The sequence below is a fragment of the Ornithorhynchus anatinus genome, chromosome 1 (genome assembly GCF_004115215.2).
Source record: "Ornithorhynchus anatinus isolate Pmale09 chromosome 1, mOrnAna1.pri.v4, whole genome shotgun sequence".
NCBI lineage: Eukaryota > Metazoa > Chordata > Mammalia > Monotremata > Ornithorhynchidae > Ornithorhynchus > Ornithorhynchus anatinus.
The window spans coordinates 116,263,943-116,290,171 of NC_041728.1; the positions used below are offsets into that span (position 1 = coordinate 116,263,943).

Consider the following 26,229-nt stretch of genomic DNA (forward strand, 5'->3'; position numbering starts at 1 on the left):
AACCCTACTTAAAACTCATCTCCTCCAAGAGGCCTTCCCAGACCGAGCTCCTCTTCTCCCTCTACTCCCTCTACCACCCCCCCCTTCACCTCTCCGCAGCTAAACCCTCTTTTCCCCCCTTTCCCTCTGCTTCTCTCCCTCTCCCTTCCCATCCCCTCAGCACTGTACTCGTCCGCTCAACTGTATATATTTTCATTACCTTATTTATTTTGTTAATGAAATGTACATCGCCTTGATTCTATTTAGTTGCCATTATTTTTACGAGATGTTCTTCCCCTTGACTCTATTTATTGCAATTGTTCTTGTCTGTCCGTCTCCCCCGATTAGACTGTAAGCCCGTCAAAAGGCAGGGACTGTCTCTATCTGTTGCCGACTTGTTCATTCCAAGTGCTTAGTACAGTGCTCTGCACATAGTAAGCGCTCAATAAATACTATTGAAAAACCTTCCTATATCCTTTCCCTTGCCCACCCGACTGGGTGCAACAGAATGTGGTTTATGATGTGCCTTGTAAACAGGCTTTGCAGCTTTGGATGTTAGAGCCTGTGATTTAAGGTGCTTATCCTAAAGAAGATAGCCCCACACCTCCCCTTACTTATCTTCCTTTCTCTTCCCCAAATTTGCTGGACTGATACCTCCCCAAGTTCTGTAACATCAGCAAAGCTAAAGTTTGTCTGCATTACTTATTTTTGCTCCCAAAACAAACTGAACCCAATATTTTTTTTTTTTGGCCAGGCGTCTTTTAAAAATTATTTTCTCGTTTGTGGAGAGATCAGAAATGTCTGTAGAGAGCATATTGAATGTTCCTCAGCAAACCCCATTTGCCTTTACATTTCCCTCGACCATCTGGAGTAATTACCTGAATCAAAAATGAGGGAAGAAAAAAAAACAATCAGGAAATAAAAATAATCAAAATAGCAGTACAGATGAGCAGAACTTGGTAAAAGTAAGCTTACTATCTCTATAACAATGATAATAATAATAATAATCTTGGTATTTAAGTGTTTACTATGTGCCAAGCCTTATTAACCTATTTATTTTGTTAAGGAGTTGTACATCGCCTTGATTCTATTTATTGTGATTATGCGTCTTGTTTTTGTCAGTCTATCTCCCCCGATTAGACTGTAAGCCTGTCATTGGGCAGGGATTGTCTCTATCTGTTGCTGAATTGTACATTCCAAGCGCTTAGTACAGTGTTCCACACATAGTAAACACTCAATAAATACTATTGAATGAATGAATGAATGTTCTAAGTGCTGGGGTGGAGACAAGGTAATCAGGTCATCCCACTTAGGGCTTACAGTCTTCATCCCCATTTTACAGATGAGGTAACTGAGCCACAGAGAAGCTAAGTGACTTGTCCAAGGTGACACATCTGACAAGCAGCAGAGCTGGGATTAGAACCTAAGGGGCACTATTCCAATCTTAACAGTTCCAGCAATTTGGGTGAAACCTTTATTTTGTCCTTGGCACTTCTAAGTGTGATCCTTGTATATTCAGTTCTCACAGAATGTGGATATTATTTTCTTGAAAAACATCACATTAAGGAAAACACGCTATTGTCTCTGTTCCTTGATTGAATGCAACCGTTTTTTTCCAGTATTGCCTCACGTTCTTTCCAGGCTAACACACATTGTCAGAAGAATGTTCACAATTCTCCAGCAGTGTTGTATACCAAATACATAGTGAAAATATGGTACAGGAGTATTGATTGCACAGCAAAAGCAATAATGTAGTTAACACTAATCAGTGTGTTGGTAGATTAGCTAGGGAATGGATTTAAAGCTAGAATCTAAATGAGGTTGGACTTCTATGGTGCTCCAGATGTATATTCTGGAAATGACTATATGATATGATCATCATCATAATATTAGTAATAATAATAATTGTAATAATACGTCTATCCCCATAACCTTGGGAGTTATGAGCGACCAATAGGACAATGATTCTGTTTAGTACTAGCTCACTAAAAATCAGGCCATTCTTTAATTCTGAAGTTAGTTTCTCCAGCAGGGTTTGAGGTCTATGGATGTACCATATGAACAGTAGCTCACACTACCAAGGCTTAGAAAGTTTGCGTTGGGTTGGTAAATAAAAGATTCCAGTACTGAGGACGTTACCAAAGGTCTTTCTTGGAGAAATCCATTCCCTCTATGGAAAACTTTATGCCTCCATTCCTTCTCCAAAGTATACACTGTTTGGCAATTGCACATATTTTCATTACACATTTTGATTGGACATTATAAGGAGTTAGGGAACATTTGTTTGACTGCAAGAGTCTGTATGCATAAAGTGTGACTTAGTGTCATAAAAAAACAGTTGTGTAATGTGTCTGGCACTAGATATGGTGAATACTGTAATACTGTTCAAGCCCCACTTTATAGGAGAACTGGATAAAACTTGTGTTTACCTAACTAAACAAAACAGAAATATTGCATTGTTGGTCAGAATAAATGATTCCACTAACATCCTGCAGGGATTTCATTAAAAGGCTCCAGAAGTTTCTCTGTGGAGTATGGTTAACTAAAATAAAATGATCAAACTGGTGAGGAAATAACGAGTGCCTATTTAAAAAAATAAAAGGTTTATAATTTCTCTGTTTTTCAGATACACTGCCTATTTTTGATTTGTTATAGAATTCTTTACTTATGAAAATTACACAACAGGCCAAGAATATGTGTGTTTCCCTATAATTAGAGCCAATTATGAAGACTGAATGAAGAACCATTTTTTGAGATTTTGTGATCAAAATCACACCCAAACCTGTCAAGAAAGTCAAAATAGCAACCAACCATCTGGACATTTAGTGCACATCAATCAATTGCCTTAGAATGGTAATTTTAGGAGCCAGCTTGACCAAGTAAAATTAATTCCTCACCATTCTGCTGCAAGGGATGTGTTCCAAATAATTCCTTTGAACAAATATTTTCTGCTAGATGACTAGGAATTTTCTGTATAAAATGTTTTTTGTCTGTCTGGTAGATATCCAAATTGGTGTCAATCTCAGCACAGGGAGATAAAAAGTGTCCCTCAAATGCATGAAGTAGATTATCGAGTTGCATCACTATGGTTCGAATCTGAGAAGGCATTTTTTAAAATGACATTTGCTAAATGCTTACTATGTGTTCCAACTTCTGGAGTAGATGCAAGTTAATCAGACTGGATAAAGACCTTGACCTACATGACCCCAGCCTAAGTAGAAGGGAGAATAAGTTTTGAATTCCTATTTTGCAGTAGAGGAGACAAAGGCACAGATAAGTTAAATGATTTGCCCAAGGTCAACCTATTATTTGGCCACTCTATTTCAATTTCTATTTTTTGCCATACAGTCAAAGCAAAGTCATCATCGTTATTGACACCATCATCATCATAGTTATCAGTACAAGTGATACATCCAGTCCTTAGAACAGTGCTTGGCACGTAAAATGTACTTAACAAATATGATCATTATTATTCACAAGGTATAAGGAATTGAGGAACAGGAAAGATATAGCCAACCCCTGGAATCTAATAACAGTGGTGACATGATTAGAAAACATAGTTTTCATTAAATATGTTGAAAACTGAGCCTTCCACAACGACATCCAGAAACAGTAAAAACTTTGTTACTTGGATAGACTTAAGGCCATTTAACCAGTCTGGACTAAGTCTCTATTTCCTCAAGCAAGATTATTAAGGAGCCAGTTGCTTTGAAAGACTTACTTCTGGCTTACCCAGGAATTGGGGATTTTTTTTTTTCTTTTAGTAGTATTGTTGAACACCTCCTGTGAGTCAGGCATGTACTAAATGCTGGGGTAGATCCAAGCTAATCAGGTCAGACACAGTCTTTATCCTTCATGGGATTCACAGTCTTAATCCCCATTTTACAGATGATGTAACCGAGGCACACAGAGGTCACTGAGTTGCCCAAAGTCACACAGCTGTTTTGTGCCAGAGCCAGGATAAGAACCCAATTCTTCTGATCACCCCAGGCCTGTAGCCTCTCCATTAGGCTAAGCTGCTTCTCATATTGGCAAAGGTGAATAAAAAATAATTTGTGATAGAAAATTGGTATCAAAACACATCTAGTGAAAATCCTGTCTATTTCTAGTTGTGAAGCTAGAATGTTTTTTTCTTAAAGGTGGAGTGAGGAGCAATGTGAATGAGTTTGAATGAATATTTGCTTCTGTCTGAGGTTACAGGAAAAGGAGAATTGAAATTCAGTACAACGGGGTCTATCAACTTGTTATATTGTACTCTCCCAAGCACTTAGAACAGCTCTTCACACAGTAAGTGTTCAGCAAATACGAATGATTTAGGGAATTTGGAGTGAAAAGAGAAATAATAGTCATACTACCTTACAAATGTCGCTCCACTGACCAGGTCCGTTATCGTTGACTGCACGGACCTTGAAAAGATATTCAGTATTAGGAGTCAAGTTATGTAGCTCAAGATGTTGTTCCTTTATGTCACTGATTTGTCCACTTAATTCTGACTTAGTATTGCTGGGAGAATAATTAATGAGCTCGTAGAATTCCATCTCAAAGTAATCCACATCTTCCATAGGGCATGTCCAGTAGATCTATGGAAAAAAAGAAAATCTATGTGGCTCTAGTAGCTCTGGTTTATTCTCTGGGATGCCTTTAAAGTGTGCATGTTTTGACCTTTCTGGTTTGTTTTAAATGAATATGAGAGGATGAGAGTAGATGAGGATATAGGGGAATGATGGCAGAGATGAGGAAGAGCTAACATCGAGGAGCAAGACTGATACCTTCTCTGTCACATTTGGCAAATGACTTAATCTGTCTGGACTTTTGTTACTAAACAAAAATAATGAGTACAACAATACCATTTTTTTCATATCTTACCATTTGTATTTGAAAAGGTGCCACTTTTAAATGATACCTGAAATGAAGCAGCCTTAATTTGTAATAATGTTACTATAAGCAATGTTAATAAAAATGACAAGCACTGAATGATTGGGCCTGCTTGGGACAAACATGTTTTAAAAGATCATTTTGCAGGAGAAAATGTTATTTTGGATTTAAATATGGTGCAGGTGTAATGGTAAACTCCAAACTAATCTTAAGTAAAGTGCTCTGCACAAAGTAAGTGCTCAATAAATACGATTGAATTAATGAATTAGTGGAAAATTCCCTCCATAGATCAGACCTCCTGAGAAGAAAGTGTTCTAGTGTCACTTCCAAGCCCAGCAGGATCCTGGCATGGATATGTACCCTTTTGTTTGTTTGTTTCTTTGTTTGTGATGGCATTTGTAAAGTGCTTACTATGTGTCAAGCACTGTTGTAAGTATTGGGGTAGAAATAAGATTGGGAAGCAGCGTATCATAGTGGGTAGAGCATGGGCCTGGGAGCCCGAAGGTCATGAGTTCCTGCCACTTGCCTGCCATGTGACCTTGGGAAAACACTTCCCTTTTCTGGGCCTCAGTTATCTCATCTCTAATATGGGGATTGAGACTGTGAGCCCCATATGGGACAGGGACTGGGTCCAACCTGATTTGCTTGTATCCACCCCAGTGCCTAATACAGTGCTTGGCACATAGTAAGAGCTTAACAAATTCCATTATTATATAAGATAATCAGGTTAGAAACAGTTTCTGTCCCACATAGGACTCACAGTCTAAATTGGAGGGAGGAGGATTAATCCCCATTTCACAGATGAGGTAACTGAGGCACAGAAAACTTAGGTGACTTGTCCAAAGTCACACAGCAGACAAGTGGCAGTCAGGAGATTAGAATCCAGGTCCCCTGACTTCCAGGCCTGTGTTCTTTCCACTAGCCCATACTGTTATGTGTTCCTGAGATACAATCTGCATTCCAGGCTTTTCCACCCAAGCTACTTCCGTCTCTTTTTCTAACATCTCAGAGTAGCCTCTAAACAATCAGTGGTATTTATTGAGCTTTTATTCAGCTCAGGGAACTGTATGAAGCCCTTGGCTCAGTAGAAAGAGCACGAGCTTTGGAGTCAGAGGTCATGAGTTTGAATCCCAGCTCTGCCACTTGTCAGCTGTGTGACTGTGGGCAAGTCACTTAACTTCTCTGGGCCTCAGTTACCTCATCTGTAAAATGGGGATTAAGACTGTGAGCCCCATGTGGGACAACCTGATTCCCTTATGTCTACCCCAGTGCTTAGAACAGTGCTCTGCACATAGTAAGTGCTTAGCAAATACCAACATTATTAATAATAATGATGGCATTTGCTAAGCACTTACTAAGTGCGAAGCACTGTTTTAAGTGCTGGGGGGGATACAAGGTGATCAGGTTGTCTCACGTGGTGCTCACAGACTTAATCCTCATTTTACAGATGAGGTAAATGAGGCACAGAGAAGTGAAGTGACTTGTTCAATGTCACACAGCTGACAAGTGGTGGAGCCGCCATTAGAACCCATGACCTTTGACTCCCAAGCCCAAGCTCTTTCCACTGAGCCACATACAACAGTATTGGTAGACTTGTTCCCTGCCCACAAGGAGTTTACAAGCACAAGGTGGTGAACTGCAGGATAAAGAGGGATAGCTTAAAAGGCTACTAGAACTGTTGAATGGCAGCTCTTCAAATGACAGGCTCTTGGACCAGACAGGAGTCGTGAATGAGAGTGTTATTTCATGGCACAAATGTTTTAACTGATGCATTTATTTAGTTTCATTAATGTCTTTCCCCCCCTCTAGACTGCAAGCTCATTATGGGCAGAGAAGGTGTCTCTTAACTGTTATATTGTACTCTCCCAACTGCTTAGTACAGCACTCGGCACATAGTAGTAAACTCTCAATAAATACCACTGATGACAGTGATGCTCTGTACACAGTCAGTTGCATTTATTGAGTGTTTACTGTGTGCAAAGCACTCTACTAAATGCTTGGGAGAGTACAACTGAACAATAGAACAGATACATCTTCCACCCTTTCATTCATTCATTTATATTTATTAAGTGCTCACTGTGTGAAGAGCACTCTACTAAGCACTTAACCTTACTAAACTAGACCCTTCTAACCCTCCTATCTGAACAGCTACTTGCCTATAAGTCTAGGAAGGATAAAGCTGACCATAAAGCAATTCTGAGCAGCCTGCCCAGGCAAAAGGAGGAGGGGGGGACATATTGAAAAATTAGAAGACATGATCCCTGCCCTCCAAAAGCTTACAGTCAAATGGAGAGGGTAAACAAACATAAATAAAGACAAGAAGACACATTAAAACTGTGACCTAAGCAATTACTGAAGAGTTTCAATTATCTGCTCTAATGGAGGGACAAATGCACAGATAAATGAAAATCCAAAGAGTCACCTCTCCGAGAGGAAAATAAAAAAAAAAAACTTGCTGATAAGCACCAGACTTGATGGGCTGTGTCCAGTGCCAAATTTAGAATCAATTGGGTGCTTGCAAAAGGAGGCATGGATTTCTCCCGCAGCAAAAATGGGATCCTAGGCTGACTGATGGGGTGATCCAAGTTATTTTTAGCAAATGCCCAAGGGATTTTAAAAGCATCATGGGGCAAAGTCCAAACTCTTAGTCTTGTGTGTTGAAACTGAAAGGGATGACTTGGTGTGTGTGAGGGTGTTTGTGTGCCTGGGATTGACTTTGAGGGTGGCTACTGAGGAACCCCAAAACTCAGATAAAGGGACAGCAGTGATAAGGGGCACAGATCCCCACTCCCTCCTATCAGCCAGGAGTGGAATTCCAAGAATGCTGTGGAATCAGAACAAGTACAGGCACTTGAAGTTCATGCAAGTAATTCCATATGTGCTCATAGTCTGAGTTCTTGCCAGGAACACCGAGAGAAAACAAGCTTCCTTCTATCATACTCAGTGTGGCGAAATGAAGGGAAAGGAGAATGTTAGAAGTTTTTACCATCCAGTCTCCTAATTTTTTCTAAACCTGGTGTGTGTGTGTCAGGAGAAGGAATGTCCTTCTTTGAGATCAATGTCTCTCTGTGAGGAGGGAGGTGTTCGGAAGGACAAGTGATAATAATGGAAATGGGCAAAGTAGCTAAGAGGATAACTTGCAGAGACAATCTTGATGGCTGGGCAAGTAATTGTTAAAATTGAAGATGTCACATCTTTTTAAAATTCATAAAACTAACATCAGGCTTGAACATAAAATGAATCTCTTGTTTAAAAAATTTCAGATGCTTTTTACATAATATCAGTTCATTCTAGCACACAGGTTTTAAGGGAACTTCTTAAAGCTAGGGTTCAACTAATCAATCAATCAGTCAATCATATTTACTGAGCGCTTACTGTGTGCAGAGCACTGTCTTAAGTGCTTGGCAGAGTACAATATAACAGTATAACACAGTTAAGTAGACACCTTCCCTGCCAACAACGAGATGAGAGTCTAGAGGGGGAGACAGACATTAATATAAAGAAATGAATTACAGCTATACATATTAGAGTGCTGTGGGGCTGAGGCAGGGGTGAATAAAAGGAGGAAATCAGGGTGACTCAAAAGGGAGTAGGAGAAGAGGAAATGAGGGCTTAGCCATGGAAGGGCTCTTGGAGGAGGTATGCCTTCAATAGGGGTTTGCAGGTGGGGAGAATAATTGTCTGTAGGATATGAAAAGAGAGGGCATTCCAGGCCAGAGGCAGGATGTGGGCAAGAGGTCACTGCACCCCTACGAAATAGGGTGAAACAGGTATACCTATCCCCATTTTACAGATGAGGGAACTATGACTCAAAAAGATTAAATGATGTGACCAAGTTCACACAATAGGCTAGGGGCAAAACCTGGATGTCCTGAATTCCAGCCCCATTTTCTTTCCATTAGACTAAGCTGGCACATGCAATGTAAATATTGTAAAGTACTTACTATGTACTAAGGACTGGGGTAGATACAAGTTAATCAGGTTGGACAAAGCCCCTTGTCCCACATAGGCTCATAGTCTTAATCCCCATTTAATAATATTAATAATAATAATGATAATGTTGGTATTTGTTAAGTGCTTACTATGTGCCAAGCACTGTCCTAAGTGCTGGGGTAGATACAAGGTAATCAGATTATCCCACATAGGGCTCACAGCCTTCACCCCCATTTTACAGATGAGGTAACTGAGCCCCAGACAAGTTAAGTGACTTGCCCAAAGTCACACAGCAGATATGTGGTAGAGCTAGGATTAGAACCCAGATCCTTCTGACTTTCAGACCCATGCTCTATCCACTAAAACATGATTTATAGAGTGTTTTCTGTGCCTACTGGGTGACCTTGGGCAAGTCTACGTGCCTCAGCATCCTCAACTGAACAATGGAGATTCAGTGCTTATCCTCCATCCTAGATTATGAGCCTGTGTGGGACAGAGACTGTAACTGATGATCTTGTAGTCTCCTTAGCACTTAGTACATTGCTTGGCACATAGTAAGGGCTTAAAGAGTTCTGCCATTATTATTTTTATTACTAACAAAAGAGAGAAGCAGCATGGCCAGTGGATAGAGCCTGGGAATCAGAAGGACCTAGGTTCCAGTCTCGGCTCTGCCACTTCTCTGCTGCGTAACCTTGGGCAAATCACTTCACCTTTCTGGGCCTCAATTATCTCATCCATCAAATGGGGATTAAGACTGTGAGCCTATGTGGGATGGGGACTGTGTCCAACCTGGTTAACCTGTACTACCCCAGTGCTAATTACAGTGCCTGGCACATATTAAGTGTTTAACGAATATCATTAAGAAAAGAAGAAAATAAAAATAAAACAAGTCCCTGTATTAAAATGGCAGTTCTTACCTTGGCTGCTCTGGGGTAGACAAGGGTCTGGTAGATTAAGACAGAGCCCGGAACCCGGGCAACTTCATCGTTAAATGAATGCCAAGTGTGACAGCTACCACAGTTTTGGCAGTTCCTCTCAGGGCTCTGAACCTCCGGAGGGGCAAGCCAGTAGGCATGTATCCCCTCACACTTCCTGGGAAGCAACGGAGAGTGGATCCCTGGAGGCATTTCATTATACACCCTGTTTGGGTCACAGGGTGTGGGGAGGGACGATAAGGATGAGTTCCTCTCAAAAATTGGCTCACTGCAAATGCTGTGGTTGCTGAGGCCTCCCCTTTGGGGTTCCATCATTTCCAAGTGGTACGGATAAGGGCTCGATTTGTCATTCTCCACCATCGAGGACATCTGGGCGGGGGTCGGGAAGAGGGCGTACAAGCTATCAGCAAGCTTCTTGAAATCCACAAAAAGAGTCGGTTTTTGGTCTTCCTTAAGATGGAGGTTAGGTTGGAAGGTGGTGAGAATCCTGTTTTCTATTTCATCTACTAGTCCTTTGGCTGACTGTAAAAACGCCACTTGACTCGGCTCCATCAGGGCTTCCTTGCAGTATGCTATGAGCCGGTCCATCTGAGACACATTTGTAGTAGTCATACTGATATAATTTTCAATTTCTTTCAGTTTGACTCCGTCGATGTTCTCCAGTGTTTCCATGAAAATTTTCTCCTGCTCCTGAAGAATATGGCGCAGCTTTAGGAAACCGTTCCGGATTTCTTTTCTCTTGATTCCCTTTTCAGTTTTTGAGTTGGTTTTTAACATGGAAAAATCCATCAGGTGATTATCTACGTCGTATCGCACTGGGAAACAAAACAAGGGCAGTTACTTGGGCTTCACATTTCATAAAAGGGTCCCATCATTTTTTTTTTAATACATGTGAAATCCTGTTATGGAGGGAAATCACCATGATAAAATTGGGTATGGGAAGGGAAAGTACACAAAACACTGCTTTATTGTTCTTATTTTATTTTATTTACCGACCCATAGCGGCGCCATGGACACATCTCTCACAGTACGCCCCACCTCCATCTGCAATCATTCTGGTAGTGGTTCCATAGAGTTTTCTTGGTAAAAATACAGAAGTGGCTCACCACTGGCTCCTTCCGCACAGTAACCCTGAGTATCGTCTTTCGACTCTCTTCCATGCTGCTGCTGCCCTGCACAAGTGAGTTTTGAATTGTAGCAGATTGCCTTCCACTCGCTAGCCACTGCCCAAATTAGGAATGGAATGGATTTGCCTCTACTTGACTCCCCCTCCTATAGTCGAGATTGGTAGAGTACTGGCAACTCTCGAGGTGCTACCCTGAGAAGTGCTAGGGAGAGTACAATGTAAAAATATAAAGGATACATTCCCTGCCCACAATGAATATTCTTATTATTATTATCGTCTTTCTAGCATCTTCCTTTATTCACTCCCCTTTCTTGATGAATGTGAATCGAGCAATCTTAACCTACTCTCAAGCTTAACATGTCCAAAACAGAACTCATTTTCTTTCTACCCAAACCCTGTCCTCCCAGTGACTTTCCCATCACTGTAAACAGCACCACCATCTTTCCTGCCTCACAGGTCCGTAACCTTGGTGTTATCCTTGACTCTTCTCTCTCTCATTTAGCCCATATATTCAATCCATCACTAAATTGTTTCGATCCCACCTTCACAAAATCCAAACCACTGTTATGTTAATACAATCACTCATCCTATCCCACCTGGAACTACTGTAACAGCCTCCTTGCTGACCTACCAGCCTCCTGTCTTTCCCCATTCCATTCCATACTTCACTCTGCTGCCCAGGTCATGTTTCTGCAAAAATGTTCAGGACATGTCAGCCCGCTCCACAAAAAAATCCAGTGGTTGCCCATCCCCCTCCACATTAATCAAAAACTTCTCACCATGGGCTTTAAAGCGCTCCACCAACTTGCCCCCTCCTACCTCAACTCACTGCTCTTCTTCTACAATTCAGCCCCCAAACTTCAATCTAACCAAACTAATACTAACCTTCTCACTGAGCCTCGATCAGCGTGGCTCAGTGGAAAGAGCACGGGCTTTGGAGTCAGTGTTCATGGGTTCAAATCCCAGCTCTACCACTTGTCAGCTGTGTGACTGTGAGCAATCACTTAACTTCTCTGTGCCTCAGTTACCTCATCTGTAAAATGGGGATTAAGACTGTGAGCCCCACATGGAACAACCTGATTCCCTTATGTCTACCTCAGCGCTTAGAACAGTGCTCGGCACATAGTAAGCGCTCAACAAATCCTAAAAAAACCCGCTCTTGACCCCACTTCCCCCTCCAGTTATCGTCCTATCTCCCTACTACCCTTCCTTTCCAAAATCTTAGAACGAGTCGTCTACAATCGATGCCTAGAATTCCTTAACTCCCATTCTCTCCTAGACCCCCTCCAATCTGGCTTCCGTCCCCTCCACTCTACCGAGACTGCTCTCTCTAAGGTCACCCATGACCTCCTTCTTGCCAAATCCAATGGCTCCTACTCCATTCTGATCCTCCTTGACCTCTCTGCTGCCTTTGACACTGTCGACCATCCCCTCCTCCTCCATACCTTATCTCACCTTGGCTTCACGGACTCTGACCTCTCCTGGTTCTCCTCTTACCTCTCTGGCCGATCATTCTCGGTCTCCTACGCTGGAGCCTCCTCCCCCTCCCATCCTTTAACTATTGGAGTTCCTCAAGGGTCAGTTCTTGGCCCTCTTCTGTTCTCCATTTACACTCACTCCCTCGGTGAACTCATCCGCTCTCACGGCTTTGTCTACCATCTCTACGCAGATGACACGCAGATCTACATCTCCGCCCCTGTCCTCTCCCCCTCCCTTCAGGCTCGCATCTCCTCCCGCCTCCGGGACGTCTCCACCTGGATGTCGGCCCGCCACCTAAAACTCAACATGAGCAAGACTGAGCTCCTCATCTTCCCTCCCAAGCCCGGTCCGCTCCCAGACTTCTCCATCACCGTGGATGGCACGACCATCCTTCCCGTCCCGCAGGCCCGCAATCTCGGTGTCATCCTTGACTCGTCCCTCTCGTTCACCCCACGCATCCTATCCGTTACCAAGACCTGCCGGTTTCACCTCTACAATATCGCCAAGATCCGCCCTTTCCTCTCCACCCAAACGGCTACCTTACTATTACGGGCTCTCGTTATATCCCGGCTAGACTACTGTGTCAGCCTTCTCTCTGACCTCCCTTCCTCCTCTCTCGCCCCGCTCCGGTCTATTCTTCACTCCGCTGCCTGGCTCATCTTCCTGCAGAAACGATCTGGGCATGTCACTCCCCTTCTTAAACAACTCCAGTGGTTGCCTATCGACCTCCGCTCCAAACAAAAACTCCTCACTCTAGGCTTCAAGGCTCTCCATCACCTTGCCCCTTCCTACCTCTCCTCCCTTCTCTCTTTCTACCGCCCACCCCGCACGCTCCGCTCCTCTGCCGCCCACCTCCTCGCCGTCCCTCGGTCTCGCCTATCCCGCCGTCGACCCCTGGGTCACGTCCTCCCGCGGTCCTGGAACGCCCTCCCTCCTCACCTCCGCCAAACCGATTCTCTTTCCCTCTTCAAAACCTTACTTAAAAATCACCTCCTCCAAGAGGCCTTCCCAGACTGAGCTCCTCTTCCCCCTCTACTCCCTCTGCCATCCCCCCTTTACCTCTCCGCAGCTAAAGCCTCATTTTCCCCTTTTCCCTCTGCTCCTCCACCTCTCCCTTCCCATCCCCACAGCACTGTACCCGTCCGCTCAACTGTATATATTTTCGTTACCCTATTTATTTTGTTAATGAATTGTACATCGCCTTGATTCTATTTAGTTGCCATCGGTTTTTACGAGATGTTCTTCCCCTTGCCGCTGTTTAGTGCCATTGTTCTTGTCTGTCCGTCTCCCCCGATTAGACTGTAAGCCCGTCAAATGGCAGGGACTGTCTCTATCTGTTGCCGACTTGTTCATCCCAAGCGCTTAGTACAGTGCTCTGCACATAGTAAGCGCTCAATAAATACTATTGAATGAATGAATGAATGAACAAATACCAACATTAATCTATCTCACCGCTGACTCCTGACCCCTGTCCCGTCTCTGTCTTGGAGCTTGCTTCCTCCTCAAATCTGACAAATACTCTCCCCCACTTCAAAGCCTTACTGAAGGCACATCTCCTCTATGAGATCTTCCCAAACTAAGCCCCTTCTTTCCTCTTCTCTCACTCCGTTCTGCATCACCCTAACTTGCTCCCCTTGTTGTTTCCCACTCCCAGCCCTACAGCACCTATATACCTATCTGTAATTTATTTGTATTGTCTGTCTCCCTTCCTCTAGACTGTAAGCTCACTGTGGGCAAGGAATGTGTCTGTTTATTGCTGCATTGTACTCTCTCAAGAGCTTAGTACAGTGCTTAGTGAAGTGCATAGAACACAGTTTGAGGAGTCAGAGGTTCTAATCCCAGCTCTGCCATGAGCTGCAGTGTGACCTTGGGGAAGTCACTTAACTTCTTTGGGCCTCAGTTCCCTCATCTGTAAAATAGGGATTAAGAATTACCCCATGTGGTAGAGAGACTGTGTCAGGGCTGCTTAATTTCTATCTACCCCAGCACTTAGAACAGTGCTTGACTGTAAGCACTTAACAATAACCATAATTACATTATTACATTATTACCATTATTAGTATTATCATTATTATAGTGCTCTGCTCACAGTAAGTGTTCAGTATATACGATTGAATTAATTGAATGAATGAATGAATGAATGAATGAATGAATGAAAACATTAGCCTTCTAGGAAGCCACATTCCCCTGTTAGGTGTCAGGAAGAGGTGTCAGGAAGGGGCACCCAGTGCTTTGACCTCAGGGCTGGAGGACCCTGGTCTGATTGGGTCTGATTGATTCTGCTCTGGGGTCACCTCAGGAAGCCTTATCTAGTTTAGATACCTCTAGAAGCCCTTGTCAGCTATCAAACGTGATTCCTTTACATCCTTATAGACTGTCTATACTCCTTGAGTTTTAGAATGATGTCATTTACTTAGGGTTTACTATGTACTTAACACTGTTCTAAGCACAGGGAAAGCCACCAATGATGCCATTATACACCCTCCCCCTTCCACATGGTTCTCAGAGTCCAGGTGATTCTTGCTCTCATCCCCATTTTACAAATGACATAGCTGAGGCCTAAAGAGGTTATGTGCTTGCCAATGGCAGAACCAGGACTGATGTTCTGTCCACTAGACCATGTTGCTTCTCATAGTTCCTTCACCTTAGCATTTTGGCAGCCAAAAAGGAATTCTGATGGTAAATCATGAGGGACTATGACCCATCTCAGCACTTTCCTAAAGGTGAGACCCCCATTTGATTGGCCATCCATTAGCCAGTGTGTAAAACCAACATATTTTCAATCTCTTCTCAGATTTGTTTGAAACTACAGTGCCTATGTGTACAAGAAGTAGACCGCACTAATAACAGTGAGAATATTCACAATTAAGTAGAACAATAATGCACCATAATACTTTTCATTATTATAATAAGCACTACACACTTAAGAGAAAACTTAAAAAGGATTTAAGTCTACTTTAATGGCAGAGAAAAAAGATAAACAGTAACTTGCTCATATTTTTCAAGTAAATTATTCTTATAAAGGTGCTGACATTCCCGTGTCTCCAGTGAGGATCAAAGAGAATGAATGTCCTTAAAAATCAGCATTTTGGATGTGGGAAGAACTTATGGGCAAGTTGGATTCAACTACTGCTACTAAAATGAGTTATCCAATGGTATAGTAGGATTTTCTACTGAGCAGAACTTCATAGTTGCTACACAGTCGAACTCTGACTAGGAAGGTTTAGGTGCAGCCAAAGATGGCCTTCACCTCAGAATTCTAGAATCCATAAATACATGCCTTATATATTCATGGTCTACTTTCCCTTGAATTAACACGGCTTTTTAAGATTATATCTGAAAAGCATTCATTGAAATGTTGGAAATCATGTTGTGTCTGGTTGCAGTGATTCTCAAATGGGAGCAAGTAACTTAATAGCTCTAGAGTGTGCCCATTGGAATTTGGGCATGGCACTGACCATCTATCTCATTACTCAAGGCTGACCAAACAGGATAAGCAAAGGGGAGATTTGAGCAACTGTGGAATGTATTTGGGATGCTGAAATGAAAGAGCAAGAGCCTGGGAGTCAGAGGATCTGGGTTCTAATCCTAGGTCTACTAATTACTTGCTGAGTGACCTTGGGCAAGGCACTTAACTTTTCTGTGCCTCAGTTTCTTCAACTGTAAAATGGAGATTAAATACCTGTTTTCTACTTGGACTGTGAACCTCTTTCAGGACAGGGACTGTGTTCAACCTAATTAACATGAACTTACCCCAGTGTTTAGAACATTGTTTGACACATAGTAAATGCTCAACAAATACCACAGTTATTATTATTATTATTATTGTTATTATTTTTAGAGAAGTCCATCCTTCTAAGTGCAAGGATCCCTAGGTAATAATGATAATTATAATTATAGCATTTGATAAGCGATTACATTATGACAGGCACCTGAGTGTGGCTCCCATACATGAGGGTCTATCTGTCCCCTCAACAGACAGTGGGAGAAGGGTGAAAGAAGCTTAGGCCATGTCAGCACCCTTTCTTCACCCAAGTCTAGGCACTGCACAGGATTCTGTAGCATATCAGCAGCCTCTAGTGTTGAGTTTAGTTTGGCAGGCAGCAGCAGCGTGGCTCAGTGGAGAGAGCATGGGCTTGGGAGGCAGAAGTCATGGGTTTGAATCCCCTCTGCCACTTGTCAGCTGTGTGACTGTGGGCAAGTCACTTAACTTCTCTGTGCCTCAGTTCCCTCATCTGTAAAATGGGGATTAAGACTGTGAGGTTCCCTCATCTGTAAAATGGGGATTAAGACTGTGAGCCTCATATGGACAACCTGATTACCCTCTATCTACCCCAGTGCTTAGAACAGTGCTCTGCACATAGTAAGCGCTTAACAAATACCAACATTATTATGCCCATGATTCCTCTGAGATGAGGGAAAAGACTACAGAATGCAGCTGGAAGGACATAAATAGACCTCCTCCCCAAGTCTGCAGGCTGGCAGCATCACAAGGCCAGAAGGGCTCCTCCTGTGAATTTAGAGCTGCACAATGGTGGGTGAGGAGGGTCTCCTAACTGTGGGGTCCCTCAAAGTTCAGTTCTGGGTCCCCTTCTTTTCTCCATCTATACCCACTCCCTTGAAAAACTCATTTGCTCACACGGCTTTATTTGTCACCTCTATGCTGATGACGCCCAAATCTACATCTCCAGCCCTGTTCTCTCTCCCTCTTTGCAGTTTTGCCTTTCCACCTGCCTTCTAGACATCTCTATTTGGATATTCTCCTGTCATCTCACACTTAATATGGCTAAAACTGAGCTTCTTATCTTCGCACCCAAACCATGTCCTCCTGTTCATTTCCCATCACTGTTGATGGCACCACCATCTTTCCTGTCTCACAAATCAGTAACCTTGGTATTATCCTTGTTTCCTCTCTCTTGTTCCTCCCACCTATTCAAGCCCTAACTAAATCCTGTCAGTTCTACCTTCACAACATCGCCACAATCTGCCCCTTTCTCTCCGTCTAAACTGTTATCACATTAATGTAAGCTCTTATCTTATCCCTCTTTGATTACTGTATTAGCCTCCTTGCTGACCTCCCTGCCTCCCGTCTCTTTCCTCTCCAGTCCATCCTCCATTCTGCTGCCCAAATGATTTTCCTTCAAAAACGTTCAGAAAACATTTCCCAACTCCTCAAGAAAATCCAGTGGCCATCCATCCACCTCTGCATCAAGCAAAAACTCCTGACCATTGACTAAAAACACGTTGCCCCCTCCTACCTCACCTTGTTGCTCTCCTACTACAACCCAGTCCACACACTTTGTTCCTCCAGTGCTAACCTTCTCACTGTAGCTCGATCTCGTCTATCTCGCTGCCAAGCTCTCGCCCACATCCTACCTCTGTCCTGGAACACCCTGCTTTCTTACATCAGACAGATAATTGCTCTCCCCCACTTCAAAGCCTTATTGAAGGCACATCTCCTCCAGGAAGTCTTCCGTGACTGAGCCCTCCTCTCCTCTTCTCTCGTTCCATTCTGAATGGCTCATACCTGCTCCTTCATTCATCCTCCCTCCTTTCCTCACAACACATATGTATATATCTGTATCTATCTGTAATTTATTCATTTATTTGCATTAATACCTGTCTCTCCCTCTAGTCTGTGAGCTCGTTGTGGGTAGGGAATTTGATGTTATATTGTACTCTCCCAAGAGCTTAGTACAGTGCTTTGCACATAGTAAGTGCTCAGTAAATAAAATTAATAATTAATAATAAGAAGAAACCCACTACCCTTCTCTTTTTGCCTCCCCCTGACTCAGGCCCCCTAACCCAATCTGCTGGCCAGTGGTAGGTAAAGGCAAATGGGATCCCCTATTCTCTTTACTTTTTATTCACCCCACCCTCAGTTCCACAGCACTTGTGTACATGTATGTGAGGAAGCAGTCTGGCTTAGTGGGAAGATCATGGGCCTGGTAGTCAGGGGATCTGGGTGCTTAACCCAGCTCTGGCACTTGTCGGCTGTGGGATCTTGGGCAGGTCACTTAACTTCTCCCTGCCTCAGTTACTTTCAAACATGCTCATGTCTCCCCAGCCTAAAAAACAAACAAAAAACCCCCCAAAATGCTGGATTCCACAGCTCCCTCCAGTTTTCATCCCATCTCCTTCCTATCATTCCCCTTCAAACTGCTTGAGTAAATTATCTACACCTGCTGTCTTAAGTTTCTCTCTTGACCCCCTTCAATCTGACTTCCTTCTCCTTCACTTTACAGAAACTAACCTTCCTAATGTCACCAATGATCTTCTTCTTGCCAAATCCAACAGCCTTCACTTCATCCTAATCCTCCTTGACCTCTCAGCTGCCTTTGACACTGTCTACCATCCCTTTCTGGAAACACTGCCCAACCTCAGCTTCACTGTCCTCTCCTGGTTCTCCTCTTATCTTTCTGGCTGCTCGTTCTCAGTCTCTTTTATGGGTTCCTCCTCTGCCTCCCACCCCATAACTGTGGGAGCTTGTCAAGGTTCATTTCTGGGGAACCTTCTATTCTCCATCTACACCCGCTCCCTTGGAGAACTAATTCACTCCCATGACTTCAACTACCACCTCTCTGTGGATGATTTCCAAATCTACATCTCCTTTCCAGATCTCTCTCCCTCTCTGCAGTCTCACATTTCCTCCTGCCTTCAAATCATCTGAACTTTGATGTCCTGCCACCACCTCAAATTTAGCATGTCCAAAACAAAACTCCTCATTTTTCTACCCAAAGCCTGTCCCCCGCTTGACTTTCCCATCTCTGTTGACAGCACCACCATCCTTCCTATCTCACAAGCCCATAAACTTGGCATAATCCTTAACTCATTTCTCTCATTCAACCCACATATTTAATCTATCACTAAATCCTGTTGGTTCAGCCTTCACAACATCACTATAATTGGTTCTTTCATTTCCAACCAAACTACTACCATGTTAATCTCAACAATTAATCCATCCCACCTTGATTACTGTATCAGTCTCCTTGCTGACCTCGCTACCTCCTGTCTTGTTCCCAACTATGTTGTCTGGACCATTTTATTTTCGAAAACACTCAGTTCTTTTTTACCCACTTCTCAAGACCCTCCAGTCATTGCCCATCCACCTCCTCACCAAACAGAAACTCCTTACCGTTGACTTTAAAGCCTTCAATCACCTTACCCCACCCTACCTCACCTCACTGCTCTCCTAATACAACCCAGGCCACAAACGTCACTCCTCTGGTTCCAACCTACTTACTGTATGTAGATCTTGTCTATCTCGTCACCAACCTTCTGCCCATGCCCTGACTCTGGTCTGGAATGCCCTCCCTTTTCAAAGCCCACAGACATACCCCACCTTCAGTATCTTAGTCAAGGCACATCTCCTCCAAAAAGCCATCCCTGATTAAGCCCTCATTTCCTCTTCTCCCACTCCTTTTTGTGGCACTTTGATTTTCTCCCTTTATTCACCCCTCCCTAATTACCATGGTACTTAGGTACATAAGTATAATTTATTCATATTAATATGTCTCTACCCCTCTAGACTGTAAGCTCGTTATGGATAGGAAATATGTCTACCAACTCTGTTTTACTTTTACATTGTACTGTCTTCCCCAAGTGCTTAGTACTGCACACAGTCAGTACTCAAATAAGGTTTGACTGATTGAAGGACTGATTAATTTAAAGAGTGTCTGGCACATAATAAGTGCTCAACTAATTCGATTATTATTAGTATTATTATTATTTAGAATTATTACTATCAAGGAGAGAAATCTTCCTGACACTCCATTTCCGAAGAGTCAGCCTATTTACAGAGCAGCAGCCTGGCCTAGTAGATAGAGCACAAGCTTGGGAGTCAGATGGTCCTGGGTTCCAATCTGGACTCCATCACTTGTCTGCCGTGTGACTTTGGTCAAGTCACTTAATGTCTTTTTGCTTCAGTTCCTTCATCTATTATAAAATATGGACTCTGAGCATTATGGGAGACAAAGATTGTGTCCAATCTGATTAATTTGTAGCTATCCCTGCCCTTCATAAAATATCTAGCACATACTAAGGGCTTAACAAATACAACTGAAAAAGCACCATTAAAATTAAATAGTTAAAGCCAGGGCAATGGTCCAAAGTAAACAAAATAAAATAAAACAGAACAAAAAACACCACCACAAGACAAGTCTATGTTCTCAAATGGGGAAAAGGAGATGCACGGACCTGCTTTAAATTTTGCAATCGCACCAAACAGAGCAGCTGCCATCTCTGAGGAAGCATCCAGCAAGTTGAGGGTATCATGCCCATTATGGAATGCCTCCTTGCAGAAAATACAGAGAAGTTCGTTGTCATTTCTACAGTACTCAGTGATGTTGGTGTTTCGGTGGTGGATGCATTTCTTTTCCTCAGCGTCTTTTGGGCAAGCATCCGTGAAGACATGGTCTTGCATGGACAAGTCCGAGTGAAATTTTGTGAGACAGTTAGTGCAGAAATTCAGCCGACAGGTAGCACAGCGTTTGTGGGCTTTCATGGTTCGGTCTTTACACACGTCACAGTAGGCTGGTCCGAGCCGCCTGTCAAATCTCCATTTTAGAAAGCCTTGCGACTGCATGTACTTTTTAACCAATTTACCTTTCAGATAGTTCTCAGGAAGGTGCATCTGATTGCTGTAGGGGAGGCAGTGGGCCTTGTTACACAGCGGACATACCAGGATGAAGAAACTCTCCGTGATTTCAACCTCACCTTGCAGTCTGAATATGCATTTTTCACAAAGACAGTGATTGCAAGGCAGGATGTACGAATGGAGTCTCAGCTTATAACAGGCTGGACAGACGAGGTATTCCAAAAGATTGGTTCCTGGTAAGGTCTTCCCAGGTTTATAGAAGAACACAGTTTTGGAACTGAAAAGAGAAAGAGAAATGCCCTGAATGTTGTTTCTTGACCGACAAGTGAGGTAAGAAGGGAGTTGTATGACGCCCTTTATCCTGGCCTCCAGAGCTAAGGTGGTCAGCTGGATCGGGCTTCAGCACTTCTTGCTGCTGGCATTTGCTTCCCACCCTCCCACAGCCATCCATAGGGAATTGATGCCCCATTCTAATCCCGAGGGAAAAGGGCAAACCCCAGGAATGATTGTGTGATGGCAAAATCTATTCCAATACCGAGTCAAAAGAACCTACTGTACCTATTGGAGAACTGTGGCTTAGTGGATAGAACATGGGCCTGAGAGTCAGAAAGACCTGGATTTTAATCCCGGCTCCACCACTTGTCTGCTGTGTGATCTTGGACAAGTCACTTCACTTCCCTGGGCCTCAGTTACCTCATCTGTAAAATGGGGATTAAGAGAGTGAGCCCCATGTGGGACAGGGATAGGGTCCAACCTGATTAATTTGTATCTACCCCAGTACTTAAAACAGTGCTTGGCACATAGTAAGTGCTTAACAAACACTATTATCATTGTTATTACTATTATTACAACCCCAGAAGATTCCTCTCACACTTTCCTCTACTTGGGCAGTTTGGTTGACTCTTCATCCTGTTGTCACTCTCACAGGTATGGTCTTTGTCAATTGAATGAGCTCCCTGGGTGTTATCTCATCATTATCACCATTTTTGGTACTTATTGAGTGTTTTCCGTGTGCACGGTACTGGTCTAAGCTTTTGGGAGAATGAAATACAACAGAGTTGGTAGACGTGTTCCCTACCCACAGTGAGCAGGAGGGGGAAACAGACATTAAAGTAAATGAATAATTTATGATATATAATAATAATATTAATAATAACAGTACTTGCTTAGCACTTACTATGTGCCAAGTACTTTTCTGAGCAGTGGGGTAATACAAGTTAATCAGGTTGCACGCGGTCACTGTCCCACAGGGGGTTCGTCCGATTTTACAGAGGCACAGAGGGAACTGAGGCACAGAAAAGTGAAGTGACTAGCCCAAGGCTACACAGCAGATTAGTGGTGGAGCAGGGATTAGAATCCAGGTCGTTCTGACTCCCAGGGCCATGTTCTATCCACTAAGATAGTTGAGAGATATGTACATAAGCGCTGCGGGGTTGAGACTGGGGCAAATATCAAATAGTCACAAGTCACATATCCAAGTGCATAGGTGACAAAGAAGGGAGAGGGATCTGAGGAAAGAAGGGTTTAATCAGATAAGGCCTCCTGGTAGAGATGTGACCTTAACAAGTCTTTGAAGGTAGGAAGAGTGATGGTCTGGTGGATATGGAGGGGGAGGGTGTTCCAGACCTGAGGGAGGACTTGGGAAAGGGGTCAGTGGTGAGATAAATGAGATCGTGGCACTGTGAGCAAGCTGGTCCTAAAGGTCTGGAGTATGTGGGCTGGGCTGTAGTAGAAGATCAGTGAGGTAGCTAAATGATTGAGTGGTATATGGCAGGTGACAAAGAATTTCTGTTTGAGGTATAGGCAGATGGTCAACCACTGGAGGTTCTTGAGGAGTGGGAGACCTGGACTGAACATTTTTGTAGAAAATGATCCAGGCAGCAGAGTGAAGTATGGACTGGAGTCAGGGAAGATAGAAGACAGGGAGGTCAATGAGAAGGTAGGTGCAGCAAAGTAGGAGAAGCTAAGTGCTTGGATCAGCACTGTGGCAGCGTGGGTGGCAAGGAGAGGGTGGATTTTATCAGTGGCATGACAGGATTTGGTGACAGATTGAATGTGTGGATTGAATGAAAGAGATGAGTCAAGGTCAATGCTCAAGTTATGGATTTATAAGATAAGGAAGATAGTGGTATTGTCTACAGCTATGAGAAAGACAGGGGAAAGAGTTTGGGTGGGACTATAAAGAGTTCTGTTTTGGACATGTTTAGATTGAGGTGTTGGCAGGACATTAGGCAAAGATATCCTGAAGGCAGGAGGAAATGTGAGGCTTCAGAGAAAAAGAAAAGTCAATGGGAAGGCCCTGCATCTCTGTTTAATAACAATAATGATGATAATATGGATGATAATGTTAACAATAACAATATTTCTTAAACACTTCCAATGTGCCAAGTACTGTACTAAGCATAGGGTAGATAGAAGATAATCAGGTCAGGTATCAAAATGGAGATCAACATCCCTGCATTTCACACAGCACAAGGTTTTATTCAACAACGTTGTCGGCTGGACTGGATAAACTGATAGTTTTTTGAGGGTATACATCCCGATCTCCCACCCACTGGGACCCCTGTTTTGCCCTCTGGTGTGGACTGTGAAGCCTTAGCCTTGGTCAGACTACACTCACTCAGGACAGGCCAGAACATCTGAGTTAGTCGAGGTTCCATGGAGAGGAACGATTGAGGTATAGAGCTATGAAGGAAGTGGGAATTGGAAATGGATAATTGCAGTAAATAATAATAATAACTGCAGTATCTGTTAATCCTTATTATGTTGTACTAAGCCCTGGGATGGATACAAATAAATCAGGTTGCACAGAGTCCCCGTTTTACATGGGGCTCAGACTCTTAATCCCATTTTACAGATGAGGTGATTGAGGCACAGAGAGGTTTAAGTGACTTCTAAGTGACTTAGGTTTAAGTCCCAGGGACCCAGCAGACAAGTGGCAGAGACAAGATTAGAACCCAGGTCTTGCTGACTCCAAGGCCTTTGTTCTATCCATTAGGCAAATAATAATAATGGTATTTATTAAGCATTTACCATGTGTCAGGCACTGTACTACGCTCTTGGCATTACAATTAGTGGGAGAGGGTGGGCAGAGAGATGAGGGCAGTAGGGCAAAGGAGGAGGAAGGAGTCTGAAAGAGGGAAAGAGAAAGAGGGAAATAAGAATGGGTTAGGGAGAGGTAGGGGGAGAAAGAGAAAACCTGGAAATGAGCTGGCAGAAGGAGATGATGTGGAGAGAGAGGGAGGCAGGGATAAAGAGGGAAAATAAATAGGGAAAATAAATAGGGAGATAAAGGCAGAAAAATGAGATGGCTGAGAAAGATTGATAGAGAGAGAGTAATGGGGCAGTAGAGAGTGAAACAGAGGAAGAAAAACAGAAGACCTTCCCTATTTTTTGACATAGCTTTTAACAGTGGCCCCAAGGTCTCCTTTGAGAAATTTCTACATCCCAAACCCACCCCTGTCCCATCGACATGTTTTATCCCTCAAGTTGACTGCGGCTGTTTAGGAAACCACCACACTATTTGGGGGACTGTCCTTTTAAGAAGTATTGCGTCCCGAAAAGTGTGAAATGAACCGACTGCATTTTACTCACTTCCTGTCCATTCCAGGCCTTCTCACAGCCTTTGTTCATTCATTCAGTCATCTTTATTGAGTGCTTACTGTGTGCAGGGCACTGTATTAAGCTCTTGGAAAGTACAATTCGGCAACAGATAGAAACAATCCCTACCCACCAACAAGCTCCCAGTCTAGTTAGCTCATACCTGGCCAAGGGAGCCTCCTTGAATAAAGCAAGACCACTTGTTCTAGCCCTGGCACATAGGTCAAAAACCCAAAAAAGGCGGGACCATCCCCGAAGGCCCTTACGTGTGTATGCTTCGAAGTCCACCCTCCTGGAAGTGGCACGAGAGCCGCCTACAGCATCGGCTCTCGTAATACTGGCACACGGTGTTCTCACTGCTAGCGAAGCAGCTGTACTTGAAGTTGGGATTGTTGGCACAGGAACAGCAGCACCAGTGGCAATTTGGGTTCTCCGAGCAGGTGCAGTGGCAAAATTGGCAATCCTTCTCATCTCTGTAAGGGCAGGGACAGCAAGTGCAGTTCCGCTCATTGGTGAATAAAAATTTGCAGCACAGCCACTGGCAGCAGCTCTGAGGGCAAAACCTGTCCCACGTGCAACATGGAGAGCAGAGGCAGATGGCGGGCTCCATTGCCAGCGATGCTCACCAATGCGGCGGGGATATTCGTGATGGAAAATTCCTCTGCTCCACCCGCCTCACCCTCACACATGAGGACAGTTTGACAGGGGAGGCCTGAACCTCAAAGAGCCTTTTACGCCATTTGTCCCCAGCGAGGACGTGATCGTAAAGTCACAATCGGCCCTTCCCTCCCGGGCGGCCTGAGAATCAGAATTTGCGTATGTCACACTGGTGTGGGGCATTCATAGCTTGGGTCATAATTGCTTGGGGAAAACAGAAAGATGTGGTCAGTGGTAAGGAGAACGTGTTATTAATTCTCATTTTAAAGACTAGTATGCTGCGATATAGGCGACTTTCTCAAGACCACCCAGAAGTCCTATTTGAAAGCCAGGATTAAAACCCAGGTCTCAGATGCTATATAGTCGACTTTCTCAAGAACACCCAGAAGACCTATTTAAGAGCCAGGATTAGAACCCAGGTCTCTTGAATTTCTGGCCTGTGCTCTTTCCCTGCTCCACCAACTTGTCTTTTGTGGGACTTTGGGCAAGTCATTTTACTTCTCTGTCCCTCAATTCCTTCATCTGTAGAATGGAGATTGAGACTGTGAGCCACAGGAGACAGGGACTTGTTCAGCCCAATTTGCTTGTGTCCACCCCAGTGCTTATTACAGTGCCTGGCACATAGTAAGTGCTTAACGAATACCATAATTATTATTATCATTATTATTATTCTTACTGTATCCACTAACACACTATTTTGACTCACACAATTTCTCCCATATTGAATTTTCTCAAATGCTTAGAAGGTGTTTATTAAATACCACACTTCTATTGGAGCTACTCCATCAATTATCCAACAGTGCAGCAAATTTCACTGCACTGTGAGCATGGCCCTGAGAGTAAGAAGACCTGAGTTTTAATTCCACCTCTGGCAACTGTCTGTGGTATGACTGTGGACAAATCACTTCACTTCTCTGCACCTTAGTTACCTCATCTGTAAATTGGGGATTAAGACTGTGAGTCCCATGTGGGATGTGGACTCTGTCCAACCTGAAGTAAGCTCATTGTGAGCAGGGAATGTCTCTATTTACTGTTATCCTGTACTCTAC

The 26,229-nt window shown here is 43.5% G+C and overlaps 1 protein-coding gene across 1 annotated transcript; it reads right to left on the reverse strand.

Annotated features, from left to right (window-relative positions):
* Positions 1–715: 715 nt before the first annotated feature.
* On the reverse strand, positions 716–25,293 carry TRIM42 (tripartite motif containing 42). The gene is made up of 5 exons (XM_029054592.2): positions 24,790–25,293; positions 20,524–21,200; positions 9,705–10,537; positions 4,335–4,559; positions 716–857 (listed from the first exon to the last, which is right to left on the reverse strand). The coding sequence occupies exons 1-5, from the start codon at positions 25,131–25,133 to the stop codon at positions 771–773; spliced, it is 2,166 nt and encodes a 721-aa protein (XP_028910425.1). The 5' UTR covers positions 25,134–25,293; the 3' UTR covers positions 716–770.
* Between the last annotated feature and the right edge of the window lie 936 nt (positions 25,294–26,229).

Coding starts and splice junctions, on each gene's coding strand:
- TRIM42 (XM_029054592.2), bottom strand. CDS start 25,133: ATGGAGCCCGCCATCTGCCTCTGCTCTCCATGTTGCACGTGGGACAGG. Junction 10,538..20,523: donor GATTGCAAAATTTAAAGCAG/GTCCGTGCATCT, acceptor TTTGTTTCCCAG/TGCGATACGACGTAGATAAT. Junction 4,560..9,704: donor TCTACCCCAGAGCAGCCAAG/GTAAGAACTGCC, acceptor TTTTTTCCATAG/ATCTACTGGACATGCCCTAT.